The sequence below is a fragment of the Notamacropus eugenii genome, chromosome X, assembly GCF_028372415.1.
Source record: "Notamacropus eugenii isolate mMacEug1 chromosome X, mMacEug1.pri_v2, whole genome shotgun sequence".
Lineage (NCBI taxonomy): Eukaryota > Metazoa > Chordata > Mammalia > Diprotodontia > Macropodidae > Notamacropus > Notamacropus eugenii.
This window is the reverse complement of record NC_092879.1, coordinates 9,587,226-9,613,410: the sequence shown is the minus strand read 5'-3', so window position 1 is coordinate 9,613,410 and position 26,185 is coordinate 9,587,226. Positions and strand designations below refer to the sequence as shown.

At 47.6% G+C, this 26,185-nt stretch overlaps 1 protein-coding gene across 1 annotated transcript; it reads right to left on the bottom strand.

The window, feature by feature from the left end:
- Positions 1–203: 203 nt before the first annotated feature.
- Positions 204–25,505, bottom strand: LOC140515996 (5'-nucleotidase domain-containing protein 2-like). The gene is given in 15 exon segments (XM_072626904.1): positions 204–3,660; positions 4,124–4,188; positions 4,464–4,604; positions 4,821–4,907; positions 6,549–6,630; positions 8,893–8,994; positions 9,246–9,286; positions 9,288–9,349; positions 9,860–9,920; positions 15,312–15,440; positions 16,375–16,468; positions 16,866–16,921; positions 17,104–17,178; positions 18,002–18,186; positions 25,087–25,505. Coding segments are annotated over 15 exon segments (1,857 nt in total). The 5' UTR covers positions 25,502–25,505; the 3' UTR covers positions 204–3,398.
- Between the last annotated feature and the right edge of the window lie 680 nt (positions 25,506–26,185).

Here is a 26,185-nt window from a genome sequence, read left to right as displayed (position 1 = left end):
ATTCACAATGGCTGTCATCAATACCGTCTCTAAAATGTGGTCCCCTAACTGAACACAGTGCTTTAAGTGTGGTCTAACCAGTAAAGAATACTGCAGAACTACCTCTCAGGTCCTATGCCTCTCAATGTGGTCCAAGAACATTTTTGGTTTCTTTAATACACTACTGAACCATGTTGTATGGATAGTCCAAGAAACACTCTAGATTTTCTTTTAAAAAGACTTTTAATCTTCCCTTACATTGTCAAAATTGCCCTCCCCCCACCCTTGTCTCTCAAAGTCATTCCATATAACAAAAGAACTTTTAAAAGAAAAAGCTATCAGCAAAACTAACCAATATATTGAACAAATCTGAAATTATAATGCAATGTTCCACATCCATTGATGTCCCACCTCAGAAAAAAAGGGGGTGGGGTGTGTTGTGGGAGGCATCTTTCCACATTTCCTTTGGGGCCATCTTTTCTTTTTTTAAATAATTTTTTAAAAAACATTTTATCTCTTATGACTTCACGGTGGTTTTTCTTTTTATGTCATTATAATCACTGTATTATTGGTTCCTCAGTTCTGCTTGCAACACTTTGCCTGTTTTTAGGTTTCTCTGTAAACATGCTTGTCATTTCTTATAGCATCATAACATCGCGTTCCATTTACATACCACAATTTGTTTAGCTATTCCCCAGTTGATATACATCTATTTTATTTGCTGCTCCCACAAAAAGTGCTGCTACATGTATTTTAAGTGTAGTAGGAGAATCTCCCATTTATTTTTCAGACAAATTGCTGTGCAACTAGCCTGTCATCTCCACTCAGAGGCTTTGACTCCAGCCCCCCTAACATTGCCATCACCTCATGCCTGTCTCCAGAGAGCTCTGCTCCAAGGCTACCCAGTTCTGGTCACGTTCACAGCCCCTGCTCGGACATGAATACCTTGGGCACTGAAAGCTCTTTACAGCCTAGCTCTAGCTTACCTCTCTGAATATATCCCACAGTGCTCCTCTTTGGACCTCCCATTTCTCTGCCTCTACCTTCCCTAGAGAGGCCTGGCTCAAACAGCATCAGAAGGTGCCTTTCCTTATTCTCCTGGTCCTACTGCCTACCCTATCCTCCATTATTTTTATTTATGCAAACATTGAAAATTAAGTGCTTGTGGAGGGTGCTTTCTTTCTGTTGCTGAGTACTTGGGCAATCCCTCTGCCAGCTTCCTTTCAGTCTTCTATCCTCTCCATCACAATCCTTTTTTTGGATTCTGGCTCAGTGCCTTTGCTCTCCACGAAACTCTACCACTGTGGGGGTGGGTAGGGGGAGATGGGACTGGGACCATTTAAAAGCAGTAAGGCCTATTCACTCAATGGCATAACCTCACTCTACTGAGTACCTGAATAGGCCAAGGTCTCCTAGTGCATGATGAGCCTTCTCCAGTCATCCTGATGAATATTTGGTCATTGGATTCAGATGACTGGAGGAGAAGTGAGGCTGGTGACCTGCACAACCTTCCCTCACTCAAAACATAGTCCAGTGCAAGTCATGCCATCATTTTTCTGATGGTATGGTCTTCTTGGAAAACGGAGAAATACAGACAGAAAGCAGTGAATGGAACTCTAGTAGGCAAGCAAGTTGAGCTGTTGGATCACTGGCCACAGCATTGGGCTGGGCTGATGGACTGACTGCCTTTGGTCTCTGTTTCATGGGTTGGTTCTCCAGCTTTCTCCCACCCCTCAGCTCTGGGAACAGTCTGTTCTGAGAGGACACTTTAATCAATTGCCCTATGACTCCCCTCACAAGCCCTGTCTTCTCAAAACTCCTGGGTCACCAGGCTCCTCTATGTGGGTCATCTATCATCTTCTGTCAGAATGTAAGCCCCTGAAAGCAGGGGGTGGCTTACTTTGTCTATGACTGTCCCCAGCACTTAACACTTATCTGGGGAGAGATAGAGTCATCCAGAACATTTGGACATTCATTCAGCAGATAGATGCCTCTCTGAGGGGGAGGAGACAGAGGGAAGGGCATCTTCAGAAATGAAGCAGAAAACTGGTTTTTTAGGTTCTGTTTTCCCTTAAGAGGAAAGGGGCAAGGGAAGAATGAGGGGTGGCCAGAGAGGCAGAAGGCTTAGATGGGAGGGTTCTGGCCCCTGCCTTGTGGCCTAGCTGCTCTAGCTGACTGTGAGGAAAGGAGAGGGGCTCAGAAGCCGCACGGAGGGGCACACAGATGTTTCCAATTTCATGGGAGCCCACCACTGGAGGGCTCAGAGCATCAGTGACAGCACAATGCCTGCTGTGTCCCACTGTCCCCAATGGAGATGTTCTGCAGATGCAGACTCCTTTGTGACGGGATGAGATAGTGGGCTTCACCATATTGATGGGCAGAAGGAATGGGAGGAGAGCTTGCCACCACTGCAGGGGTTGGGGGGGCTGAGTTGATGGCCAAAGACCCCCATCCAATCTCTTGGTGGAAGGCTGGGTTGGTATATGCTTTGACAGAATGGAGAGCTCCAGGCTTCCCTGCCTGCCAAACAGTCTGTAAGCCAGTCCCAACCCTTCTGTTTTCCCAAGTTCTCTCCGTGCAGTTGAGAGTCAAGGCTGCAGCTTTCTGGCCAGCAGGCAAGGCACGGGGCCCACTGCAGGGCTAGGTTTCCAGAAAGGGGAGAAAGCTGTAGGGAGGGGTTATGAAGGTAGAAGGGCCAAAGCAGTTTGCTTCTTGGCAGGCTTCAGGCCCCTCCTGAGAGAATCCCAAGGTCTTACAAGGCCTCTGAACCCAGGAAAGACTCTAACCCTCCCACCCCCAAAGAACAACACCCATTTCCTCCCCTCCCCTCACCGCTATCCCCCCAACTAAATCTCACTTCCTGCACACTGGGCCCATAGGGAAGTCCTAGGCCTCAGATGCCACCTGGCAAATGGCAATGAAAGGGCGAAAGGGTCCTCCGGAGTCCACTGGGACTAGCCTGAGTTCCAAGATTCTTGGCCTGCCCTTTCAGTAGGCACATGGATGCACACTCTTTCTAATGTTCTCTCTCTCTCTCTCAGCTGGGGTTGGGCTCTGTTGCTTGGCTCAGAGAAACAGATTTCTAACTGGGGGTACCCATCCCTCAAGCCTCAGGGACAGGGTCCTCCCTAGCACCAAAGCAGACAAACCCACTGAATGCCTATCCGATGGACAGCTCTGAATAGGGTCTTGTGGGTCCCTAAGGAGGTCATAATGAAGAGGCACAAAGGCAACAGCTGATGCCAGTGTATCCTCCCCGTGGGACACCCTGGTGGTCAGCCCCATGATCACCCTTTGGCTCCCAACCCCGGACCGAGTGAGGGGATGGGAGAGGGATGTGCTGAGACCAGAAGAATTCAGTCTTTCACTGGGCCTTGGCTTGTGAATGGCCCAGCACCCCCGGGTGGGAAGCACACATCCTAGCGAATGTGGGCCATCTCCTCCAGAAAGGGGGTTTTCATGCAGCCAGTGCAGAGTTGGTCCATCCAGAGGGGGGCCTCATGCTGCAGAGGAGTGCGGCGGGGAAAGAAGGTGTAGCGAAGGTCATAATTGAGCAGACAGCTGATGGAAGCCATGTAGAGGTCTGAGAAGCGGCAGAGCCGGCGAGAGAAGTAGGTCGGGTTGTGGCAGGTTCGAAAGATGCTGCCAAACTGAGGATTGAACAAATTCTTGGTGACAGCCCTGGGAGAAAATGGAGAGTGTGAGAACTCCAGCTCACGGTAGGGCAAGGCCCCACAGATACAGCCTAAAGAGGGATGTCTTTCTTTGAACTGTTACAGATCAAACTTGTGACAAATACAAACTGGAGATGAATTTCAGTATGACCATACCATCCAAACCGTTGACATACCCCTGGAATTTAAGTCTTTGAGGGCTGAGGCTGTTTTGTTTATGCTTTTTTTTGGCCTGGCACTGAGTGCACCCAGTGTCTGGTACAACAATCCTTCAACTGAAGGATAGGGAAACAAAGTGCCAGGGAGAGGGGAAGGAGAAGGGTGGCTGTCAGGACAGGGATCATGCCCATAGGCCTTGTGCTCCCTGGCATCAGGGAGCCAGAGTTCTTGGGAAGTTATTCACCCTAGGGGCTGAAGCCACTTCCCAAGTCCCATCCTCCCCCAGACCCTGCCTTGGAGCCTCAACACACCTCATCTCCTGTCTCTCCTTCATCCAGTCTTGGAGCACCTGCTGGGACTCAGCATCTCGAAACATCTGGGGAGCAACCAAAAAGAAAACATTCTGGTTTAAGTCCTACCATATCATAGATTCCTAACCCTGATCCTGTCAACCCTCTGGATGAGCTGGAGGGTCAAAAGGGCTGCTGCTAGACATAAAGGGGGAGGAGAGCCTAGCAGCCCAAAGGCTATTATTGCTAGAGTTGCCTCTGGAAACATTTCAAAGTATCATGAACAGTTAACTGTCCTAGCTCTACCACTCTAAGCCATGTCTCTTGGCCCAAAGGAACCAGTCAGAGGGTGAGTACTGACCTGCATACGTTCCAGGAGGCCAGTGAGGGCCTGTAGCCATGTCAGTGACTGAGAATACTGCTCTGTGTTGACGATCTTGGTCTCAGTCTCCAGCTCTGGAACAATGGCCCCAGTACGCCAGCCATGACGAAGCATTAGGTCCTTGGAGAAGGCAGCAAGGAGGCAGGGAAAAGAACAGTGTGATGAAGAGGACAGCTATGGCCTACCCCTCCCCCCCTGCCCCGGTACCCCTTTGTGATCCATGAATCTGCCCAGTGTTTTTCCCACAGGCCCTGAGAGGGGGTCCATCATTGATATCCATGCAGCCCCTAGTGTGGAGCCCCCCTCTCCATTTTCTAGCTCCCTAGAAAGACTCACTGCGAGATCACTGTAGAGATGGTCGCCAAAGTAGAAAACTTTGGATCCTCGCCAACCAGTCAGCCGCAGGAAATCAAACAGATTCCCCTAGGGATGGAGCAGGAGATCCAGGTTTAGGGGGAAATAAAAATTGGAGCGGGAAGCAGTTAGAAGAGAATATAGATGGTTCACTGGGCAACAGTATCCCTCCCTGAAATGAACTGACATTTAACCTTGCCGTCCTGACAGCATAAGCCTCTGCCCCCAAATCAGGGCAGCCTACTCCTCCCCTAAATCATAGAAGCAGAACAATCACGACCACTGCAACCTCTTCTGAACTGCGCCCAAAGTCACTGGCATCATTAGAGCCCCCACTACCAAACTCCATCCCCCTGCAACACAGAACATGGCCTTAGTAAGGGATGATGCTCAGAAGGCAGTCATCCATTCATTTCAATTTCAACCTGAGTTTAAATTTTCTAGTAATTCCTTCCCAAATCCTTCCATTGCATAATTTGGCCTCAGGAACTTCCTAGCTGTGTGACCCTGGAAAGGTCACTTCGCCTCTTTGTCTCAGTTTCCTCATCTGAAAAATGGGGATAATAGTACCCACCTCCCAGGACTGTTATGGGGATCGAAAATCAAATGAGGTACCAAGTACAGTACTTTGTAAACCTTAAAGCACTAGATAAATGCTAGCTCACATTATGTATTTCCTTTCTCTGATTTGTAGAAGCACCAATCTAATTTCCTACTATTATTGGTGATGATGGAAGGAACGACTATGAACAAGGGCATCTTTTCAATTCCTCCCCTTTTAAGCTGCTTTCTTCTGGAAACAAGTCAGGACTGGTGCTGATGGGAGTAATATAGCTCTTTGTCCCAAGCAGGCTCCAAAAAAAGGAGATGCCAGAGGTATACCCTAGTGCCAGGAGGACCAGCCTGGTCTTCCACTATGGCTAACTTGGATTGAGGAAAAGATTTCTTCCTCGTGGTCTATGGATCTTGTCCCAGACTGAGACCTCAAATCCTAGAAATGCAACAACTAGAATGCTGCCTTGGCAAAATATTTTCTATCTCTCAAACTGAGGAGCCTAAAGCCCCAAGTGTTCTAAACCACCCTTCCTTCCTGAACATGTGCCCTGAGGGGAGTGGGCACCTCTTCTGCTGGGGTACCTTTGAGTGTGAAGGGCTAGCCTGAAGGGGCTATGATTTGAGAAGTGTTATATGTATATGTGTGTGCATGGGAGGCTCCTCTCCCAATTCAGGCCAGGGCAGGCAATGAGTCATACAATTCCTTGGGACCTTTCTGATATTCCCAGGCTGTGCTGTCACTGATAATATTTGTATCTGCCACACTGAGGAACCATGAGGTTAAAAAACTGCTGTCAGAGGTGACAGGAAAAGGTATGAAGTTTGAAGGCCTCCTCCTGCTGAACCTGGGGGTCCACATCCTGCAACACTGCAGGCACTTTTGATTTTCTCCCTCTCTTCTTCCCAAGGTCTGACCTGAAGGCACCCCCCACCCCCTACAAAGTACCAGCATAGTAGCCTCACAGTCCCTTGCAGAAACTAGCCAGGAAGGAACCTGAAGCAGGTGCTGTCAGAACCCAAACCACTGGTTCCAGCTGGAAGGGATGCCATGGTGCTTGAGAAATAGAGGGGATGGACATTGTCCTGGAAATAGCGAGTGGAGAGAAGCAGGAGTGCCAATCTGGGCCCTTGCAACAATGCACATATAGGTCTCACCTGCTTGTATACCTGGCCCTTTTCTAGCTTGATGATCTTATCCCACTGAAGGTCTCCATTCTCATCCAATCGTCGGAAAGGTCTGCCAGAAAGAAAGGACAGCTGCTTAGGCACCTGGTGTCTTTCCTTTCTTCCTGGGACATTAGAGGTCCGGTCTTTGGCAGAAGGCTATACATTGCTCCAGAGCTCAGGTCACCGGACCAGGGGCTGTCCAGTCTCTTATTCTCCTCTCAAAGAGAATGCACACACTCCTTTCAGAAATGTGTGTTGGAGGGATGCTTCTGCCAGGGTGGGGCATTTGGTCCCCTGGCCCCAGTTCTGCCAGAGGCTGCTGCCTTCATTCATCTGCTCCTATCTTGTTTACCCCCCTAGAAAACCCACGGTCCATGCAGGATTTATAGAATTTATGAACATGGTTGGGGTAGAGAAGACTCTAGGTGTTGGAAGCAGGTCACATAGAGGAACTGGGTCTGTAAGGCTGAGAAAAAGTATTCCTTCTCCTGCCTCCGCCCCCCCCCCCCAAAATTAAAGGACCTTCAACAGAAAAAGAATATTTTTATGAGGGAAATTTTAAGAGGTCATGTTGGACAGAACGTTTGTGAATGTCAGTGACCTGTGAAACTAGTGCCCCCATTTCACTACACCCGTCCTTTAGTTGGCACTGGTCTGTCACCTTAGCTCTGGCTCCTGTCTTCAGGCAACAGAAACTGGGGGGAAGGTATATGCTAAGTGCTATTGGGATGATATGGGAGAGAGCCAGAGAAAGGCAGAAGGCAGCAAGCCTGAGGCCACAAAGGAAATTCCAGAGTCTGGGAACCTAGGGTCCTCTCACCCGGCCCAGAAAGCAGCTCTGAGCTGCTGTCGTGGCTGATGGCAGGAGGCTGCCTTTCCTCCCAAAGCAGACAATGGACTTCCTTTATTCTAGGAATAAGCAGGAACAGAGGAAGCCAGGGAAGGCTTGCCCTGATTCAGGCTTATGATGCTTTGTTTGACCTCAAATCGGAGAATACTGTAGTGGAAGGTTTAAAAGGGTCAAATCAATGGGAGAATGGGCCAAAACCCAAACAAAGGGCTCCCAGGGTTTGCATCAAAGAGATGAGTTTTTCCTATGCCACAGTCAGCGCTCTAGCCAAAGGATTCATTCAGCCCAGCCAGGAGCAGCTGAGACTGTCCCTAACCAGTCCTGGCAGGCTCCCCCAGGGCCACTAAGTGCCCCAGGAGTTCTCAGAGCATCTATCTTTGAGTAGATCGTGGTCCCTGCTTTGTTTCTCAATGGTTGGATCTAAACCTCTCCACTGCTCACAACTATTCCTCCTTGAAAAACTAAGAGAAAGTGGACTTGGCCTATCAAGGAGAAAGCACATTCAAGCTAAGGCTAGGCCTTTGGAAAACACAAAGTGAAGGCCTGAAAAGCTTCCAAACACACTCCATCCCTTTAAGGACACCTTCAGCCAACTAGGTCCCCACAAAAATAGGACCTCCAAGCTGAAGACTTCATTTCCAAAGCCAGAGTGGGTCTGGTCCAACTTTACAACATGCCACTCTGTGGCCCTGGTTTTGCAAAGTAGTGACATGAACTCCTGGCACAAGGAAGAATGTGGAGCTGATAGAGCTTCTCTGGGGGGCCCATGGGACTGGGGCTGAGCCAGGGCTGGGTTCAGTGTTCTGAGCTGGTTAAGTCCAGAGCAACCTCCAATGTTCAGGGAATAAAACAGCAACTCAAGATATTGTTTCATGTCTACAGTCAGAATGAATGAATGAATAAATGAAAGCAAAACCATTTATCTTAAGCACTTACTATGCACCAGATGACACGCTAAGTGCAGAGGATGCAATCAGAGCCAAGCAAGGGAGGCAGGCCCTGTGATCTTCCCTTCTAAGGGGAGATGCCTTTACAGTGAGCGGCCTGGAGGTGATATGGAGCCCTGGCTCCAGGCAAGAGGGGACAAAAACGGATTCTCTGACAAAATGAAAGAGAACAATCTTGGAAGTGGAATTTGATGAGGAGCACTGTGTAGCAGAAAGAATACTGAGCTGGGAGGCAAGAGATCTGGGTTCAAGTCTCAGCTCCCACATTTACTAGTAAGGACTGGTCACTGTCGTCCTCCATAAAACTGGTGGATTTCACAGGGCGCATGTGAGAAAAGCAGCTTAGGAAGCCACAAAAGGGTTATCTAAATGAGAATTATGGCCGAAAAAGGAAAGGCTCCATAGAACATAGAAGGTTGGTTTTGACTGCTGGGTTGGGGACAGGATTTTATGCTGCCTTCCCTCCCTCCCTCCCACCATTACATCCAGGTCACTGAATCAAATGAGACCATTCTCTCCAGACCCACACACTTACTTGATGCCATCATTAAAGAAATGTGGCTTATCCGCCTGCACAATGACTATATCGAAGAAATCCCTCCACTCCTTGCCCACCATGTACTTCATGCCTTTGTCACTGGAGAGACGGAGAAGAGAATGGAGGGTTGTGGCCTTTCTACAGGAACAGAGGACTTTCTTCCTTGGACACTAACAGGATATTTTGTGTACACCTCACCTCCCCAACACCCATTGCCCCAGTGGATGCTCCAGCCTTTGCAAGACACACTGCAACATGTGACCAGGTATGGGGGCAGGGAAGCAAGAAAGAAAAAGAGCTTTCTCTGTGTGCCCTCCCCACCCTCATCCCGTTCCTCTGGGGACACTCACACAAAGCTGAAGGGGCTGTTGGTGATGAGAAACAGCTTTTTGGCCATTGTCCACCAGGCGGCGCAGGACAGCATAGGTCTCTTCACCCCGAAGGATGTACTTTTCTACAAACACCAGTGAAGGGAGGTCAGAAGGGCCCAGGCAGGGGACTCTGCACTGCCAGTTAGAGATAATCTGGAGCCCTGATCCTAATCAAATCCCAAACTGGGAAGCCCTGGACACTGGGGCAGGTCCTCACATCAAACCTGCAAAGCCCCAGAGACAAAACTATTCCCTCACTGAGATCTCACAAGAGCTCTATTCCCTTAGATTAGTGCAGGATTTCTGGAGCAGGGGAAGATTGTTTAACACCTCCAAACCTCTAAGACAAGAACTGAATAAAGCAATTAAAAAGAGAAACAGCTCACCACAGGAAAGAAGAAACAGAATATGTGCATGCCTGCACATGTGAGAGTCAGTTCAAAACCAAAGGGACTGGCATTTTTAGGTAAGCTCCAGTCCGAACCCCCCCCCCCCCCCCCCCCCCACCACACACGTACATCCTCAGTCTTATTTTCAATTTCAGTAGTTCCTACATAGAGCCTGCCCATGTTCTAGGGCCTTGACAAACTCACCCAAGTCCTGGAGGATCCATTTGTACATGAGGCCTTTAATGTGGACATCCCTGATGGCATCCTAAGCCAACAAAAGAAGGAAACATGCAGCTTTAGAAAAGCTGAGGGTGCATTTTTTTTTTAAACCATGCCCATCATCATAAGGAGCAGCTGATTTGCAGCTCATTGCCTTATAGAGTGGCCCACAAGGCCAGTAAGTGTCAGAGGGAAACCTCAATCCAGCTCTTTCTCCATTATGTCACGGTGAGTCTTGAAGCAAAGTACATCTCCAGCTGCATTCCAGATGGCAAGTTTGATGGCCTGTTCACAGACCAACCTCTCCTTATTCCTAACTCCTAACTGCAAGGGAGAAGGCAATTTTCCAGAGCACAAGCTATTTTATGACAGAAACTCCAGCTCAAGATGGGCTTTGGGAGCTCCAGAGGCTTCTTCTCCTTCAAGGACTCCCAGAGGGAAGGATCTGTCTGAGGACTGGACAACAAACGCAGAATCAATGACAGACTTGGAGACTTTGCACAGCCTTTTAAGAGCTGAAACAGAGGCTCTCAGTTTATACCCTCAAGGGAGAGAGGTGTCAGAAATCATCTGGGTACAAAGAAGCAGTGCATCCCACATTTCAGGGGGTCAAAGAACAGCCTTCAAGGTTTCCAATGACATATTCCCAGAGAAGATCTGGGCAAGCAAAAGAGGTTCCCAAAAAAGGGAAGGAGAGCAATTGAGAAAAACAAGGCTCTCACCCCTCTAGTAACCAGAGCATACAAAAGAATTTACCTAAGGCACATAAAGAACTTATTTGGGGTCACCAGGGGCTCAGAGGAGGGAGTGGGAGGGTTAGAAAAGAGAATGAAGGAAGCAAACAAGTAACTCTTCAGCAAACTTTAGAGAGTAAATCTCTCTGGCCCCTGTACGGTTTCCAAGTAGGGACTGTGGTTGGGAAACTCAGGATTCCTGGGATATACTGCAGCAACTCTCAAATTATACTCCAGAAAATGACTGAGGAACCCCCAAAGAGTTTTGGTTTGAATGGCTCATATCTACTAATATTTAGCATATTAGAAATGAAACACCTTTGTATTAGAATGAAAATAGTTGGGATGTTGGGGGTCCCTAGACCATACCTGGAGAACCTTTAGGTCTTAAAAGGCAAGACAGGAAGTCAGCAGACTCACGAAAGGTTGAATCTCAGTTATGCTAGTGCCCAAATGTCTCTTAACTTCTCTACATCTCAGTTTCCTTATCTGGAAAAGGAGGGCCCTAAACCAGATGACCTCCAAGTTCTCTTCCAGCCTGGAGTTTAAATGATCTGATGAGCCAAATGTGACTCTGGCTTGTGCTTGTTCAAAATATATTGGGACCCAAGGTTTGGGGTTTTTGATCTGGCCTAGACTCACCCTAGAAGAGACCCTATTTTTTGGAGCAGTGACAGAAGCCAAGAAACTTTGAGCCCCATGTTTATCAGAATCAGACAGGTTGCTTCGCTGCCTGGAAGAGAAGGCAGGGGTGGCAGGGGGTGCCAAGCCAGGCCACAACAGCCCAAGCAGGGAGGGAGAAGTCAGAATCTCACTCACTCCCAAGTTCTGCCCCAGCTCTTTCTCAGTCACAAAACAGCAGTCTTTAGCAGAGAGTTGATGTAGCCTCAAAAAGTAATCAGGGCACATGATGCCAACAAACACAGATCCATAATTTCAATGTCGAATATGTTCCTGGCAGGAAGAAACACCAGTGGAAAAGTACTGGACACAGGGACAAGGAAAGGGAACGCGTGTGAGGAGAGGGGTGAGGGAGAGAAGAGAGGAAGGGGGAGAGAGAAAGGAGAGAGAAGGGGGAGGAGGGAGAGAGGGAGGGAGAGAGAGAGAGAAGGGGAGGGAGAGAAGAGAGAGAAAACAGAGATGGAGGAGAAAGGGAGCATGGGATATCAGACGGAGGAGAGAGAAAAGAGAGAAGGGGGGGAGCAAAAGTGAGCATGGGAGAGGGAAAGAAAAGAAAGTGAAGAGACTAAAGGCCGTACACTTTAGCGACTCCCCCTTCTCTGATGTCCCAACTGGTTACCCCTCTAGGAAGGGACTTCAGGTCATCTAGTCCAGCCTGACTTCCTGTCTGAACAAGAATGTCTCAATGAAGTGAGAGCCTCTGCTTGGAAACCTCTGATGAAGGGGAAATCCCCTTCCTTCTGATATTCCTAGCACTTTGGTCCCTCCCCGCTGCCACCCCAAGTCTTCTCTCTTCTGTCCTTACTTGTAACTTTGATGGAACCCTTGGATGGCATCCAGTCCTCTTACTCTCCTAGCTACCTTCCTCCAAACCTTCTTAAAATGGGGAGCCCAGGCCCAAGCCCCAGCCTTTGAACTCGCTTTGACCACCAGCCTGTCAGATCCTCTGTACCATTCTCCTTCTGCACAGTAGGGGGTACCTGGATGAGGAGGGAAGACACTGGGGAGGTCTGAGGCTTTTGTATCCTTAGCATCTAGCACATACATAGACTGAAGTGGTAGCCTCTGGGAGGCTCACTTTGTGGGAGGAGCAAGAACCAAATCCTTCACAGTGGAGGGTTCCAATACCACCCCTCCTCTCCTAGGGCCCCTGCAGCTCAGCATGTTGCTGGGCTCTCTAAAGCAACTTGTGGGTCCTTCTCTCATCAGCTCCCTTAGAGTGCTGGGCTCATCTTTCGGGGATCTCTTCAGATACTCCATGAACTTCCCTCATCAGGTGAGTGATGAGACTCTAGGGCCAGTCCACTGGGATGTCCTTAAGAAATGCTAGGCACCATCTACACACCATCTGCCTTTTAAAAATTCCTGCTTATTCTGTGGATGCCACAGTGATCAGGTTCCCGGAAGCCAAATCCCGCTTGATGGTGATCGATCATTCTGGATCTGAATAGTCTCCCTAACGTTAACTTCCACTGAGAATTTTGTGGGAAGGTTCCAAAGCTGTCAACCACCCAAGTATGCCCAACTGGCAGCTCCCTGCCTCTGTCCAGCTCACTAAAAAACCTAAGCCCAGAAGTATGGGCAAAAAATCCCAATGGAAAAGTTGGTTTTCTTCCTGAGAAGTTTCCAAGGGCTTGCCTCATTGAGGGGAGGAGCTGTGGTGGTTTCAGAGGGGTACAGTGGTAGGTGGGGGACTCCAGAAGAGGCCTCTCTCTTCTCTAGTCTATCTCTTAAACTCCACACTGAGCTCATTAGGCAGTAACCCTTCTGTGGTCTTCAAAGCTTCAGGGCTTTCTTGGCAGCTGTTTCTAAAAGATAAGAGAAAATGGCCTGTGCTCAAAGTCCCTGCTCTCCTCTAATAGAACAGCTTGTTCTTTCTCAAGTTCAAGTTAGGAATTTTACAAAAAAATACAAACTCATCTAGGTCTCAGCTACCACTCCAGGGGAAGAGATTTTGTCGCTTAAGAGAGTAGCCTATGTTTTACAATGTTGTGTGTTGTTCTGCACAATGGCCCAGCTTCTCCTACAAAAGGATGTAAAGAAGGGCAGGACAGAACCTTCCATTCCCAGTCAAAGGTCACCCCCAAATAACCCCTCCTTATCCTTTTCATGGGTCATATCATAAAATAGGGTCTGGGGCACCTCAGGAATCAACAAGATACCAAAAACTTCTCCTGGGTGAAAAGACCAGCCTCTCTCCTTCTGGAAACTACTTCTCAGAAAGGGTAAACTTCCTCTTCTAAGAAAGGTGATGTGGAGGAGGGAATAGCCAGTAGAGGTTTCAGCTCCAGTAACTGTAGAAGGCCTGGGTCCTTTCCTCTGAGACTTCTTTCAGATACTGGAGCTCTGCAGCTCCTCTCCCATGCACCCTCCTCCACCTTCCCAGCTCCACTTTGAGCATCTTAGTCTGGATCCTCCTCTCCTCTCCTCCTCTCCAGGGAACACTCCAGCCTCTGATGATTATTCCATGTGTGGACAGTCTCTTTCATTGCCTCCAGTCTCTTTCCTCCTTTATACCCTGTACACATACACCTTCTCCCACCTGAACACTTTTTCTCTTCAAAAAGCTGTAAGGGTTCACTACTGCCTAATATATAAAGGAAAAAAAACCACTCAAAAACTGTAAGGTATAAGCAACCTTAGAAATCTAGAAATCTTAGAAACCTTAGAAATCTTGCCTTGGCAAGGAAATGAAAGGTCAGAGTTTAAAGCCTTGAAAATCCTTAGTCTAGAATCCAAGGCCTTTACGAATGCCAGTCTTACACCTTGAACTGCCCTAGGACTCTGTCAAACTCTCAATTTTTGAAACATACTCTATGGTTTTCTACATCCATTCTTTGGTTCACACCATTGCCAACGCCCAGCGTGCATGTCTTCCAAGGCCCAGCCCATCACTCGAATGCCAACTCCTCTAGGAAGCCTGCCTTGGCTTCCTTGTCCAAAGTCCTCTCTCTTTCCTCTTTATTAGACAGTTCTTTGCTGTTTTCTGTGGTCTATCTTGGGTGGTCATTGACTGAGCCCTTACCCTGTTCTGCCATAGCCTGGGATTGGGCCTGACCTGTTTTTGTACCTGGGGCTCGGTGCAGCACCTCCAATACAAGCACTCCCTGGTGCTTGCAGGAATGTGAGAATCCTTCATTCCTCTCCCCTCACCCCACTAAGTCACTGCATTTTGCTCATTCTCCCTGGCACCATCTCAGTCCAGGATCATCATTACCATCATTCAGGTTAGGCTAGCCTAATGACCTTTGAAGTGGGTTCCCTAACTCTCCGCTCAGCATCTTGGGCGCTAGGAGAATCTTTCTAAAACCACTCTTACCAGGTAACACCTTTGCTGGCTCTCCTTTCTCTGCCCCACCCACTCCCCAAATAAAGTCTAAACTCACTGACATCTCTTATTATTCTCCTACATAAACCAGATTCTCTGACTAGCCACTGTCTTTCATTCCCTGGCCCTCCCCACTGCCTTACATACATATGTTATGGTGCCTTTATTTAAGCTGGTCCATCCATTTGCACTGCCCTAACTTAAATCCCTAAACTTTCCTTTGAGGTCCTGCTCCTTCCAGAAGCCTTCAGGGAACACTTCAGCCTCTGATGACTAGTCCATCTTTTGAATGTCTAGTACACCTACCGTCATAGCACAGGCATGCAGAATATACAACTCAGGAAATAACAAGAAGGAAAATAAAATAAAGGAAGCAACAAGGTGATCCCTCTAACAGGATGCTACACCTTCATCTTATGCCACAGCATACTCCGGAGTAGGTGCTCAATCAGGGGGACAGTAGGGCATTAACTGGTCACTACTCTTTCCAAGCTCTTGCCTCTAGGCACAGCCCCAGTGACTGATGGAAAAGAAACCTTATTCCACTGGTGAAATGACTGAAGGTTGGGGATCCAGGGCATTCAACAGCTGGCTCAGATGGAATGCATGGAGGCCCAATCTCCACAAGCTCATTCAACAGGAATTCAGGCTGGAAACCCCCCAGAGAAGATAGGTGTGCAGCAAGCAGCATTACCGTGACATCTTTATAAAGGTGTATAGGATCGTAATCAATATCATTGGAAATGAAGAAGTCATTGGCCACTGCAAGGAGGGTCATCTCAGGAAGGGAAAAGATGTCCATGAATTGCTTCACTGCTGGTCCCTGAGAAAGCCAGGAAAGAAAGAGAGGGTGAGATGCTTGGAGGAATAGGTGCTAAGTATCTTGCACTGCAGCAAACTGTAGCACTGTGGCAAAGTGACAGAGCCACGGCTCAGGATTCCTCACCAGTGACAAGAGATGCAAGGCAGGTGGTTTCACTGACAATTGCACATTCACCTCCCTGACCCCCAAGACTTCTGTTCTAACAACAGCTCTGGAAACAGAAGCCTCCAGAAATTACCCTAAGTTCCAACCTATCCAATATGCAAAGTCCTCATTTTTAAGGTTGCTGTGTCAGGCAATGATGCACAGGTACTAGACTCCCCCTACTATAGGCACCTAACTAACTAATGGGCACTAACTTCCCCAAGGATTTCTTTAGCTAGCTAACAAAGATAGAGATCAAATTCCTCTCTCTCTCCATCACACCTAGTCACTGTGGGGAACAAGCTGGGGTGATAGACACCAGCTGATGTGTGCATAGGGGAGGGAGGTCTCCAGACCTGTCTGCCAGCCTTTAAGCAGTTCAAACATCACCAGCAAGGCACAGGCTGTCTAAAACTCTGGGCTACTTTAACACAGAGGTCCAGGGAGATGAGAATCTAACAGGAATAAGAGTTCCCTTGAGGAATAGGCTTGAGCAGGCAGCATCAGAACCAGATTTGTGATGCAATGGAGAGTGCTGGCCTTGGAGTCAAGAAATCAGATTTCCAATCCTGACTTCTCTCTGAGGAAAGGTGATCAAGAAGCTAACTCCTGGTGTAAAGGTTTGTGGGAAGGACTGTACCTTGGGTAAGCTCCAGTCCTTAGACTGTGTAGTTACAAAAGGCTGGAGATCATGAAAGCCAATTTCCCAATGACCCACTCCCACCCTTTCCCTTCAGTTATTATTACACTTACCCCCAGGGGAGGGAGGCTCAAGCCTCTGGCTACTCACCTTGCCATAGAATCCGCTAACCTGGTGAAGGGGGATGTGATGTGTGCCTTGATACAACTCAGTCACTTCTTCATCTGGGACTGGCTTGAGGCCCCTAGGAAAGATTAAAAAGAGCAAACAAGCCATGAGAGAAAAGGTAAGTGGAGAAGTGGAGGCCATTCGAAAGAATGGATAACTGTGGAGAGAAAAAACATTCTGGAGCAATGAGTCCCTTCCAGATGCAGATCTGCAAGCTTCAGATTACTGATCAGCCTTTCCTTGGTGTCCCAATGTGGGCTCTCCTATATGGAAGGGAACACATGAATGACAGCTAACTTACACTAACACCCCAAAGGCTCTAAGACAACACTCCTGCCCACAAAACAATGACTATATTCTCATGGACTCACTTCACTTATGTACCTAGATTTTTTTTTTTGCCATTGAGCAAAATTCCATGGCCACTATTGTGTGTCCACCTCTTCCTCACCCCCAATTCTTGAAAGTCTCACCTGTAGACGGTGCCCAGTTGAATGTAATGGAAGGCATCGATCTTCATCAGTAAGCCCTGAATAAGCCCAGTGGGAAAGAGATTCAATAAGTGCATGGAAAACTCACCAAAATAATGTTCTGAGAGGTCACCCTACCTCACCCAGACACTTTTTTGGAGGGGGAAGGACAAAAAGTTGGCAAGTGATACACCCCAACTCCCACCAAGGTACTCGACCAAAGCAATCGGAGGGGCCTTACCTTGGGAATGTCATAGTGCAATCCTCGAATGGCAAAGTTTGGTAGGTAGTCATATTTTCGGATCCCTTCTGGATACTACAAGGGGAAAAGGAGGGAACAATTACCTTCAAGAACTACAAGAAGAAAGTAGAGGAGGGGTGAGGAGACACTGTCTCCAAAAAAGGCACAGCAAGCCGAACTGTATCTGGTCTCAGTTCAGAGACATGGGGCCCTCAGCAATATGGCAACCATGACTAAGGAGTGTTAATACTTTCTGCTTTGTAGAGTCTGTGTTCTAGAAATGGGAGATGAGAAGGCGGTAGGGAAAACAGTGAGAATGAAAAGCACTCGTCCTTTCAAAGTTGCCATAATGAAAAGTACCAAAACCACCTCACAATTCAGTCATTAAACTGAATCATTAAATTAAATTAAATTAAATTCAATCATTAAATTAATCTTAGACATAAAAGGCAGCTATTTTGGAAGGTGATAGTGCAGAAGTACACACGCATACACACACTCACACGCGCATACACACACACGCCCTATTTTGCAGATGAGGAAAGTGAAGCACAGGGAGGCTGTGGGTGAAGGAAACCAAAGTCAAAGCTGGGACTGGCATCCAGGTCTCCTACCTCTATGTCTCCAGTGCCATAAATATATAAGAATCCCACATGCCCCCTGAGAGCAAGTCTCCAAAGTTTATATAACCTCCTCCTGTCTTTCTCACCCTCAGAACTAAACCAAACTAGGCAACTGGCCCGACTCAAACTTTGTTATCAGGCCGCATGGTACTTCAGGAACCAATGAAACTCCAAAGAGTCCATGACACATTTACTCATCAACCAGCATGCTTTGTACTTCCCAAGTGGGCAGTGAGGACCAGGCCACTGACCAGGTGGGAAAAGTCCTCCCTTACCTTATACTGTTCCACCAAGATGTCCCTGGCAGTGTTGTAAATCATGGAATGGAGGGAGTTGGAGTACAGAGCCAGAGTGTAGTCATAGTCAAAACCATAGATCTCAATGTCAGCCAGGCACACCTCATTGTTGGCGTAGATGGTGGAAGGGTTCAGGAGGTTACACACACCTGGTGGGAGGAGATCTGAAAGCCCAAAATATGGGATAGACAGGAGAATTTAGGAAAAGCTTGTGCCACCAAGAGGGTCTACCCAGTCCTGAGCCATGGGAGAAAGTGGCAGCAGAGAGTGAGTGAGTGGGATAACACATACTCTGGGGTTTGCTTCTAGGGCCTAGCAGAGCAAATGGATAGGTAATGAATGGATTAGTCAATCATCTGCATTTCTAACCACATAGCCCTAAACTCTGCAGGCCTTCACTTCCACCTCTATAAAATGAGAGAGCTGAACTTTCTAAGACCAACACTTCAGGATAGTGCAACATTTCTCAAGTAAGTAGTGACCCACATGCTTTACTTCTTGTTGAATGGAAAAAAAGACGGGGTGTTTATAACACAAGACTAGGCACAAAGTTTAAGGTTTCAGTGCCAAGACCCCTCCAAACAAAAGAGGTTGGGGGAAGCTGCCCAACCTCTAATTTATCCACTAGAGTACTGCCTCCGGACACCTTGCTTCCCAAGTATTTGCATCACTCTCTGAAAGCTCACAGCATTGCTATCACACTGTCTTATCATGTGATTCCTAATGCTCAGTCCTGGGAACTCACCCCATCCTTTCATGTTTTGCTTAAAATTCATGCAATCCTAAAACCCGACGCATTTTGCACTGGTACGCATTTTGCACTGGTACACATTTTGCTGAAACAGTTTCTTCTTGATGGAGACTCATACTGTGTCATTCCTATGATGAATAACTTCTTTGCATCCTTTTCTTTTAAGCCTCAGAGACACAGCAGTTTGAAACAAACACAGCCTTTCAGAAGAGTCAACACTGAGATAGCAGGAACCAGGAATCAAACAAATGATCATCCTCAACAGAGAGCCAACTCTGGCTCTCTCCATCACCAAACAACTGATGCTCTTCCTGTAAGTGCTTAAGGTCTAGTCTTTACTTTCTTTATGGTGAAGATAGAAACATTAACTGTCTGCCAGTCAGTTTTGTGAGTGATTTGCCTAGAGAAAACCATAGTTCCTAAATATTCAACGTGTAATCTGATATTCCTCCCTAACATATTTTTAGGACCCACAGCTTAACTGAGCTTAACTCAGAATAGGCAAGTGCCCTATTTTTCCTGGTACAAACTGGACTGGCAGGTGAGTGACCATTCCTCTCATCAAAAATCTGAGGTATATCCACTGTTGCCACAGAATTCAGAGAGGAACTCCAAGATGGAGGCATATGTACACTGAAGTTCTTTCATAAGGAATTCATTATGAATTCATTTATAACTGATCTGCCTGCAAAGTGATTCCATGTGATTTCCCCAACTATAAGCCTGGAGTCTGAGCTTTTTGCAGTGGAGTCTCTCAGCCATGGAGTCTGAGGCAGAGGAGACAAGCCATCCAAAGTCTTCAAAATGTGGGCAGGTGAAATTTCTGGAAGCATTTCCAATTTCTTTTTTCTCTACGGGCCTTCTTCCTCTACTATTCCTCTCTGAAATAAGGTTGGAGGCAAAGTGATTGGGAGAGTTGCGCATCTAGGGTTATATTGAAGGCAAATGAAGAAGGAAGGGACTCTGCTCCATCAGAATTCTACCTTAGAAATCTGCTGACAACAGCATGTATGTAGACTTTTAAATTACTCTCATATATGTTATATGCTTAAGGGGAAGTCCTTTGCCTAGGGCCCTCAAGAAATTAAGTCCCAGCGAACAGAATTTCAAAACTAAGTTGGGTCCCAGAGGCCCAAACATATGAGGGCCCTAAACAAGAGAGGCATCGAGAGCCACAAAAGCCCAGCTGAAAGGTAGAGCCATCAACAGAGTAGGGATTACTCTGCATGGGAGAGGTCTATCTGTCTAGGACGGACACACTAGGAAGAGGTGATCTGAAACCAGGCCTCTTACTTACTCTCAAGAAATCTCTACTTGCAAAACAAACAAAGTGATCTTGGGTCAAGTCACTTAAGTCCTCTTCTTGCCTTGAATTCCTTTCCCGGTAAAATGAAGGTGATAGAATAGACTATCTCCAAAGGCCCTTCTAGTAGCAGAAATGGCACGATCCAATTCCAACTACATGATAACCTTCCAGTTGTCAAAGCAAGAGCTTTATATCCTTGGTAAACCCAATTCATTGTGCTGGGACTTATTACCTGCTTGGCTCATAACTTTCCCTTCCCCCAGAGTGCTAATGAAAAGTCATGAGATTAAAAAAAAATTAGATGTGATAGTTGTCAGCACAGCAGATTGACTAGAAGCATCAAGATGCCCTGGGTTCAAGTAATATCTCTGCCTCATGCTGGGCCTGTGACCCTGTACTAGCCATTTATTTCACTTCTCTGAGCCTTGAAGGTGGAAACAGATCATTGCTCTGCATTGGTATGGGGAATTCCTTACTAGAGGTTGGCAAATGGACCAAATTCAACCCTAGCCTGTTTGTTTTTTTTAAACAGCTTGTGAGCTAAGAAGGGCTTTTACATCTTTTTGATAAACTAGAATTTTATTTACAGATGTAAAAGTCAGGCTATACCAAAATCAGCAGTGGGCCAAATTTGCTGTAGCCTGCATATCAACAACAATAAAAAAGTTGTCAGTCACTTTCAAACTGAGAATAGGAAAAATGAATCTCTATGGATTCTTTCAAAATGGGTCTTTCTTGTTATTTATAGAATCAAATACACTTTCCCTATTGTACTGAGTCAGACACATTGTTCCTTGTTGTTTGACCTGTCTCTGTTTTAGGAACATGTGCTAGTGGATATGTGTTAGAGAGAAAGGAAACAGAAATAAGATTTCTAAACTTTAAGTTTTCCTAAAATATCTTACTTCTTGGTGCAAGATTCTCTCTACTTGAGTGAAAAGCAAGGAGCAGTTTGTTCTACCAGCCTGTAGCGATATGCCTGAGAGAACAAGCTCCTCTCCCCCCTCATCTGCTTCCTCCTTGCCCCCCCTTCGCCCCACTCTGGCCATTTGCTTTCCAAAACACCCACACTCCAGTACAAAGCCCGAACAATTGGTCCATTACCAGCATATCTTTCTGAAGCCCTCCCATTAGTTCTCAGAGTTGGGACAAATTATATTGAAATGCAGTTTAAAAATATTTTAAAAACAAGTTTATGGACCCCAGGTTAAGAACCTCTGAAGCGGAGCGATAGTAATGTCATGGAAGTATGGAGACCTGGGCTCCAGACTCAATACTTCCCTGAGATTTATTGGGGAAAACAGGGTTAGACAGATAACTTAAAAACCTTTCTGAGCTTCAGTTTTCCCATATGTCAAATGAGTATAATGCTGTAGTGCTCACCCACAGGGAAATGTCAAAGAGCGAGTAGCATTTAGCATGTTCCCAACACAGAATTGTGTAGATATCCTCACCAAGGCCAAATGATACTTCCAGTTAGCTTCCAGCTAACTGTAATAGCAGTATTTCATTTAGGTCTTAGTGAGGTGGGCTGATCTCTGAAGCATTTGACACTGCAGACCTCCTCCCTTCTCTCAGACATTTCTTTTTCCCTCACTCTCTTCCTTCCTTGTCTGGTCACTCCTCATCAGTTTTTGTTGTATTATCATGGCTATCTCCAAGGTGATTTCTTCCTTCTGTCTACATCTATCTACATTTCCTCTCTCAGTACCTCCCCTGGATCTACTGATTATCTCTAACAGATGACTCCCACATTGAAATAACCAACCTTAGTTTCCTGAACTCTAGTCCTGAATTGTCAGTGGTCTAGAAGAGATCTCCAGTGGATGTCCTTGAGGTAGCTCAAATTCAATGTCCTGAACTACCTTCTCCCCCAGCCCCCAGACTCTTCCTTTTTGCCAAGTCACCCAGGTTTAAAGCTATGTAGGGATCCTCAACTGGTCATCCTCCTTTTCAATCAGTTTCTAAGTCTTGCCAATTCACCCTCGACAATATCTTACCTGTGTTCCCTTCTCTCTTTCATGGCCATGACTCTGGTTCAGGCTGTCAGCACCAATCATTTGGACTACTGCAATAATCCAACCGGTCTCTCTGCATCTAGGCTTCCATGAAGTTAGCCAAATGATATTCCCAAAGCCCTTGTGTGACTTGGGATGCTATTCCTCTGCTCAAGAAATTCTAGTGGCTCCCTATTGCTTCTTTAGGATCAAACACAAACTTCTCAGTTGAGCTTTTAAAGCTTTTCACAACCATATTACCACCTACCTTTCAAGACTTAGCACATTCTTCTCCCTTGACATTCTAGTCAGCCATAAATAACACTTCATCTCCTGGCTCTGTGCTTTCCCTATCTTTGGAATATGGTCACTACTTGCCTCTGCTTCATGGAATCCCTGGCTGCCTACAAGACAAAACTCAAGTACTGCCTCCAACAAGGATCCTGGCCATCCTAGTTTAGAGTATGCTGGGGGGGAAGGATCTATGGGGAAGGGAAAAGAAAGCAAGAAGGATTTATTAAGTAGCAATCTATGTGCCAGGCACTATGCTAAGCCCTTTACAATTATCTCATTTGATCTTTACAACTACTCTAAAGGGAGGTGCTATTATGAACTCCATTTTACAGTTGAGGAAACTGAGGCAGACAGAGGCAGTGTGACCTGTCCAGGGTCACTCAGCTAGTATGTGTCTGAAGCAGGATTTGAATTCAGGTCTTCCTGATTGATTCTAAGCTCAACACCCTATTCACTGTGTTGCCTAGCTGTTTCCTTACCTTCCCCAGAAGCTACTTTGTATATAGTTTGTGCTTAGTTGTCTATGTATATGTTATTTTCCTCCAACAGAGTATAAGCTCCTTGAGGGCAGGTACTGATTTTTTGTGGTTGACTGGCACTTAGTAGGTACTTAATAAATGCTTGTTTTTGTAGTAGTAGTAGGTACTAGTTATGATCCTTATTTAACAGATGAGGAATCTGAAGTTTAGAGCTTTGGAGATAGATTAAGTTACTCGTTCAAGGTCACACACTTCCACAAGTGACAGAAGTGGGATATGTGAACTGAGGCCTTTCTGCCTCTAAGTTCATCATGCAGCAAGAACCAGTGGCCAAGTCCATGTTCTCCCCTGGTAATCATGCAATGTATAAAGACCTAAACAAAGGCCCTCAAGGAAGGTTAGGTCCCTGCTAAGAGTCACACAAGGATCAGAAGGCAAGGGTGAACTCAGGTACATTTACGTCCTGGGAAAGGGAGGAAGGCTTATGCTCTCTTTCACAGGACTGGCTGTGAGGGTCAAAGGAGCCAGATGTTAAGAGTGTTTTAGGATTTGGGAAGTGCTAGAATGATATGAGTCATTGTTATGGAGCTAGAAACAGGCTCAGGAACTTGGTACAGTCTACATGGTTTCAATACTGCACAAATATTCAGGACCCTAAGAGGATGAATTTCAGAATATATTAGGTGCTATGAGCAACTAAGCAAAAAGCAGGTATAAAAGCAGTAAATTACAAATAAAAATTCTCTTAAAAGAAAGGCTATTTGCTATTATTAACTGTTTTAGCTAACTTACGGGTGAAATGTCCCTCTGACTTTATTTACCAGTTCTTTTTTCCAAAAGCAAACAATCTAAATTCTCAGGGAAAAAAATGAAAAGTAAAGAAAGACCAACTAGAAATGCAAAATCCTTCAGTGCTGAGATGATTCAGGGATTCATCTCCTTCAGGAGAAAAACAAGCTTTTTCACATTTCCAGGCAGTTTCCAGAGTTGCCTGCTCCAGCAATAAAGGTAGCCAGCAGCTTACTCTCTCTTACACCCCTCTGGCTGCCAAGTCAACCTCAAACATCCAGGCCTCAAAGAAGCTTCAGAAGCTGTTCCACCTTCTACTTCAATTAGATGTACTAGGAGAGGTGCTGACTTCAGGAAGCACATTCAGGAGTCCTTTTAGTGGGAGGTCTACTTGATTCACTTTTCAATGTGATTAGGTGCTTAATAAAAGAAAGCTCACTGACTGTGTGATGAGAGAAGACAGAAACCACAGCCTAGAGGAGCCTTCAAATGCTATCGTGTGTACCCTAAATTTGAAAGCAGAAGAATTTATTCTAGGGTCATCAACTGTAATTTCCTCCAAAGGAAAAAAAAAGTCACAGTAGAGGAGGTGGCAAAACATCCAAACCTGGTGTCCTACTCCCCAAGATACTTAGTGGGGCTTCTCTCTCTCTCCTCAGTCTGCTTCTCTATGTCCATGAATCGCTCTCTCTTCTTCTCTGTCTCCTTCTCTATGTATCTCTCTCTCTCTCTCTCTCCCTGAACTACAGAAATTACACTGGGAGAAAGATCACCTTCCTCCCCTGCCCCCATCACATTGCAGCTTCCCCCCCATCACACTGCAGCTTCCCCCCCTCCCCCATTCAAAACTTCATTCAACACCGACAACACAACCAGACCTGTTCAGCTCACCATGTGCACACTCATTGGGTGTTCCTGGATGTAGGTTTCACATCCAGCACTTCCTGAGCCATATAGTAATACTTTTAAACACTGTAGGGGCAGGAGGGCTTCCTGGCGCTGGGTAAAAAGAGCCACAATGCATCAAAGTTCATAAAGAAAAGGACAGAAATAGCCCGAAGGATTTGAAGTCAGAGGCCCTGTGTTCTCACCTTTTTCCCCATCACTTGCTACCAGGGGGTAACCTTGGTCAAGCCTGGTGGTCTCTTTTGGGCATGGAAGGGGCTCTAAGTCTCTGATCTCGCAGGTCGATCATCAGGGGTTGTGGAGTTTGGAATATGCAACGATGCCACACAGCTCCCCAATGAACCCATCAGTGGGGTAAGTTCCAGTACCATTTCTTTCTCTTTGGACAGGGATTTACTGGAAGCAAGGAGTCAAGGAAGGCCCTCGGGGTGCGAGCTGGGCCCGAGCCGCCCTCAAGTCCCACTTCACTGGGGCGGGGTGGGGGTGGTGGTGGCCGGGGAGGGGCACAGGGGCAGCGGGGAGGGGGTGGAGGCCGCGCTCACCCTGCACCAGGCGCTTCATTTCGTTGTAGCGCGCCCATAGGAAGCTCTTGTTGTCCAGCCGGGCACCGGAGGTCGGCGGGGCCGCCCGCTGCGGCTGCTCGGCGGCGCTGAGCGGGCGGCGGCGGCCTTGGGGCTCGGCGCCCCCAGCCCCGGGCCCCCCGGAGCCGCAGCGGGCGCTGAGCGCCGCACGCACCACAAGCCGGCCCCACAGGGTCGGAGGAGCCGTGGCCATAGCGCCCGCGTCGCCAAGCCAGCAGCACGGAAGACGGACGATGCTCAGTCCGGCCCGAGCGCCGCGCGCTGGCCCGGCCCGCCACACCCCCCAGCTAGCCAGGGCCCCGGCCGGCCCCCGCGGCAGCTCAGCCAATGAGCGAACTCCGTGGCCGGTCCCTGGCCGGCCCCCGCGGCCGCTCATCCAATGATCAAGCTCCGTGACCGGTCCCCGCCCCGGCACCACAGCGGACGCTCCTCTGAGCTGCGAGTTCTGATGTCCCAGCGAATGGGCAGAATCGCTCCGCCTCGGCAGTCAAGTCTCGCCCCAGCAACCTCCATTCCCCAATGGGGAGACGCAGAGGGAAGCCGCTTTCCCGATGATTGGCCGGCCTCCCATAGCGTCTTTGGGCTTTGTCACGCCTTCCAGCTTCTGAGGTGCTACGTGTGGAGTGTGAGCTGCATCCCCCCCCCTCCCCACCCCCCCCCTCCTCCTGCGGTTTCCGTAGAGTCCTGCACCCTGCCATCCCCTGCACGTGCACCCTGCACGCGGGCACCCCGGCTTGGGAGAGCCCCAGGCTGTGCAATCGAAGGCTCTCAAAAGCAGAAGAAAGAAGGGGAGGGCCGGGATGCCAGTCAGCTGAACCTGGCCTGCTGGGACCTAGCGCAGCCTTGGCTTGACGTGAACATCTTCTGGTTGCGCCATCTGGAAAAACACCCGAGGGTGCCCCGAAAGTCATTGGACACTTGTTATGCCCTCGAGCGCTGTGCTTCCTGCTGGCGATCCAAAAGGGATCCAGGCTCTACCCTCAAGGAACTCAAACTGCACTAGCGAGAAGGACGAGAAGTGACATAAAAATTTGCCCTTTAAAGTAGGCAAAGTGTTTCT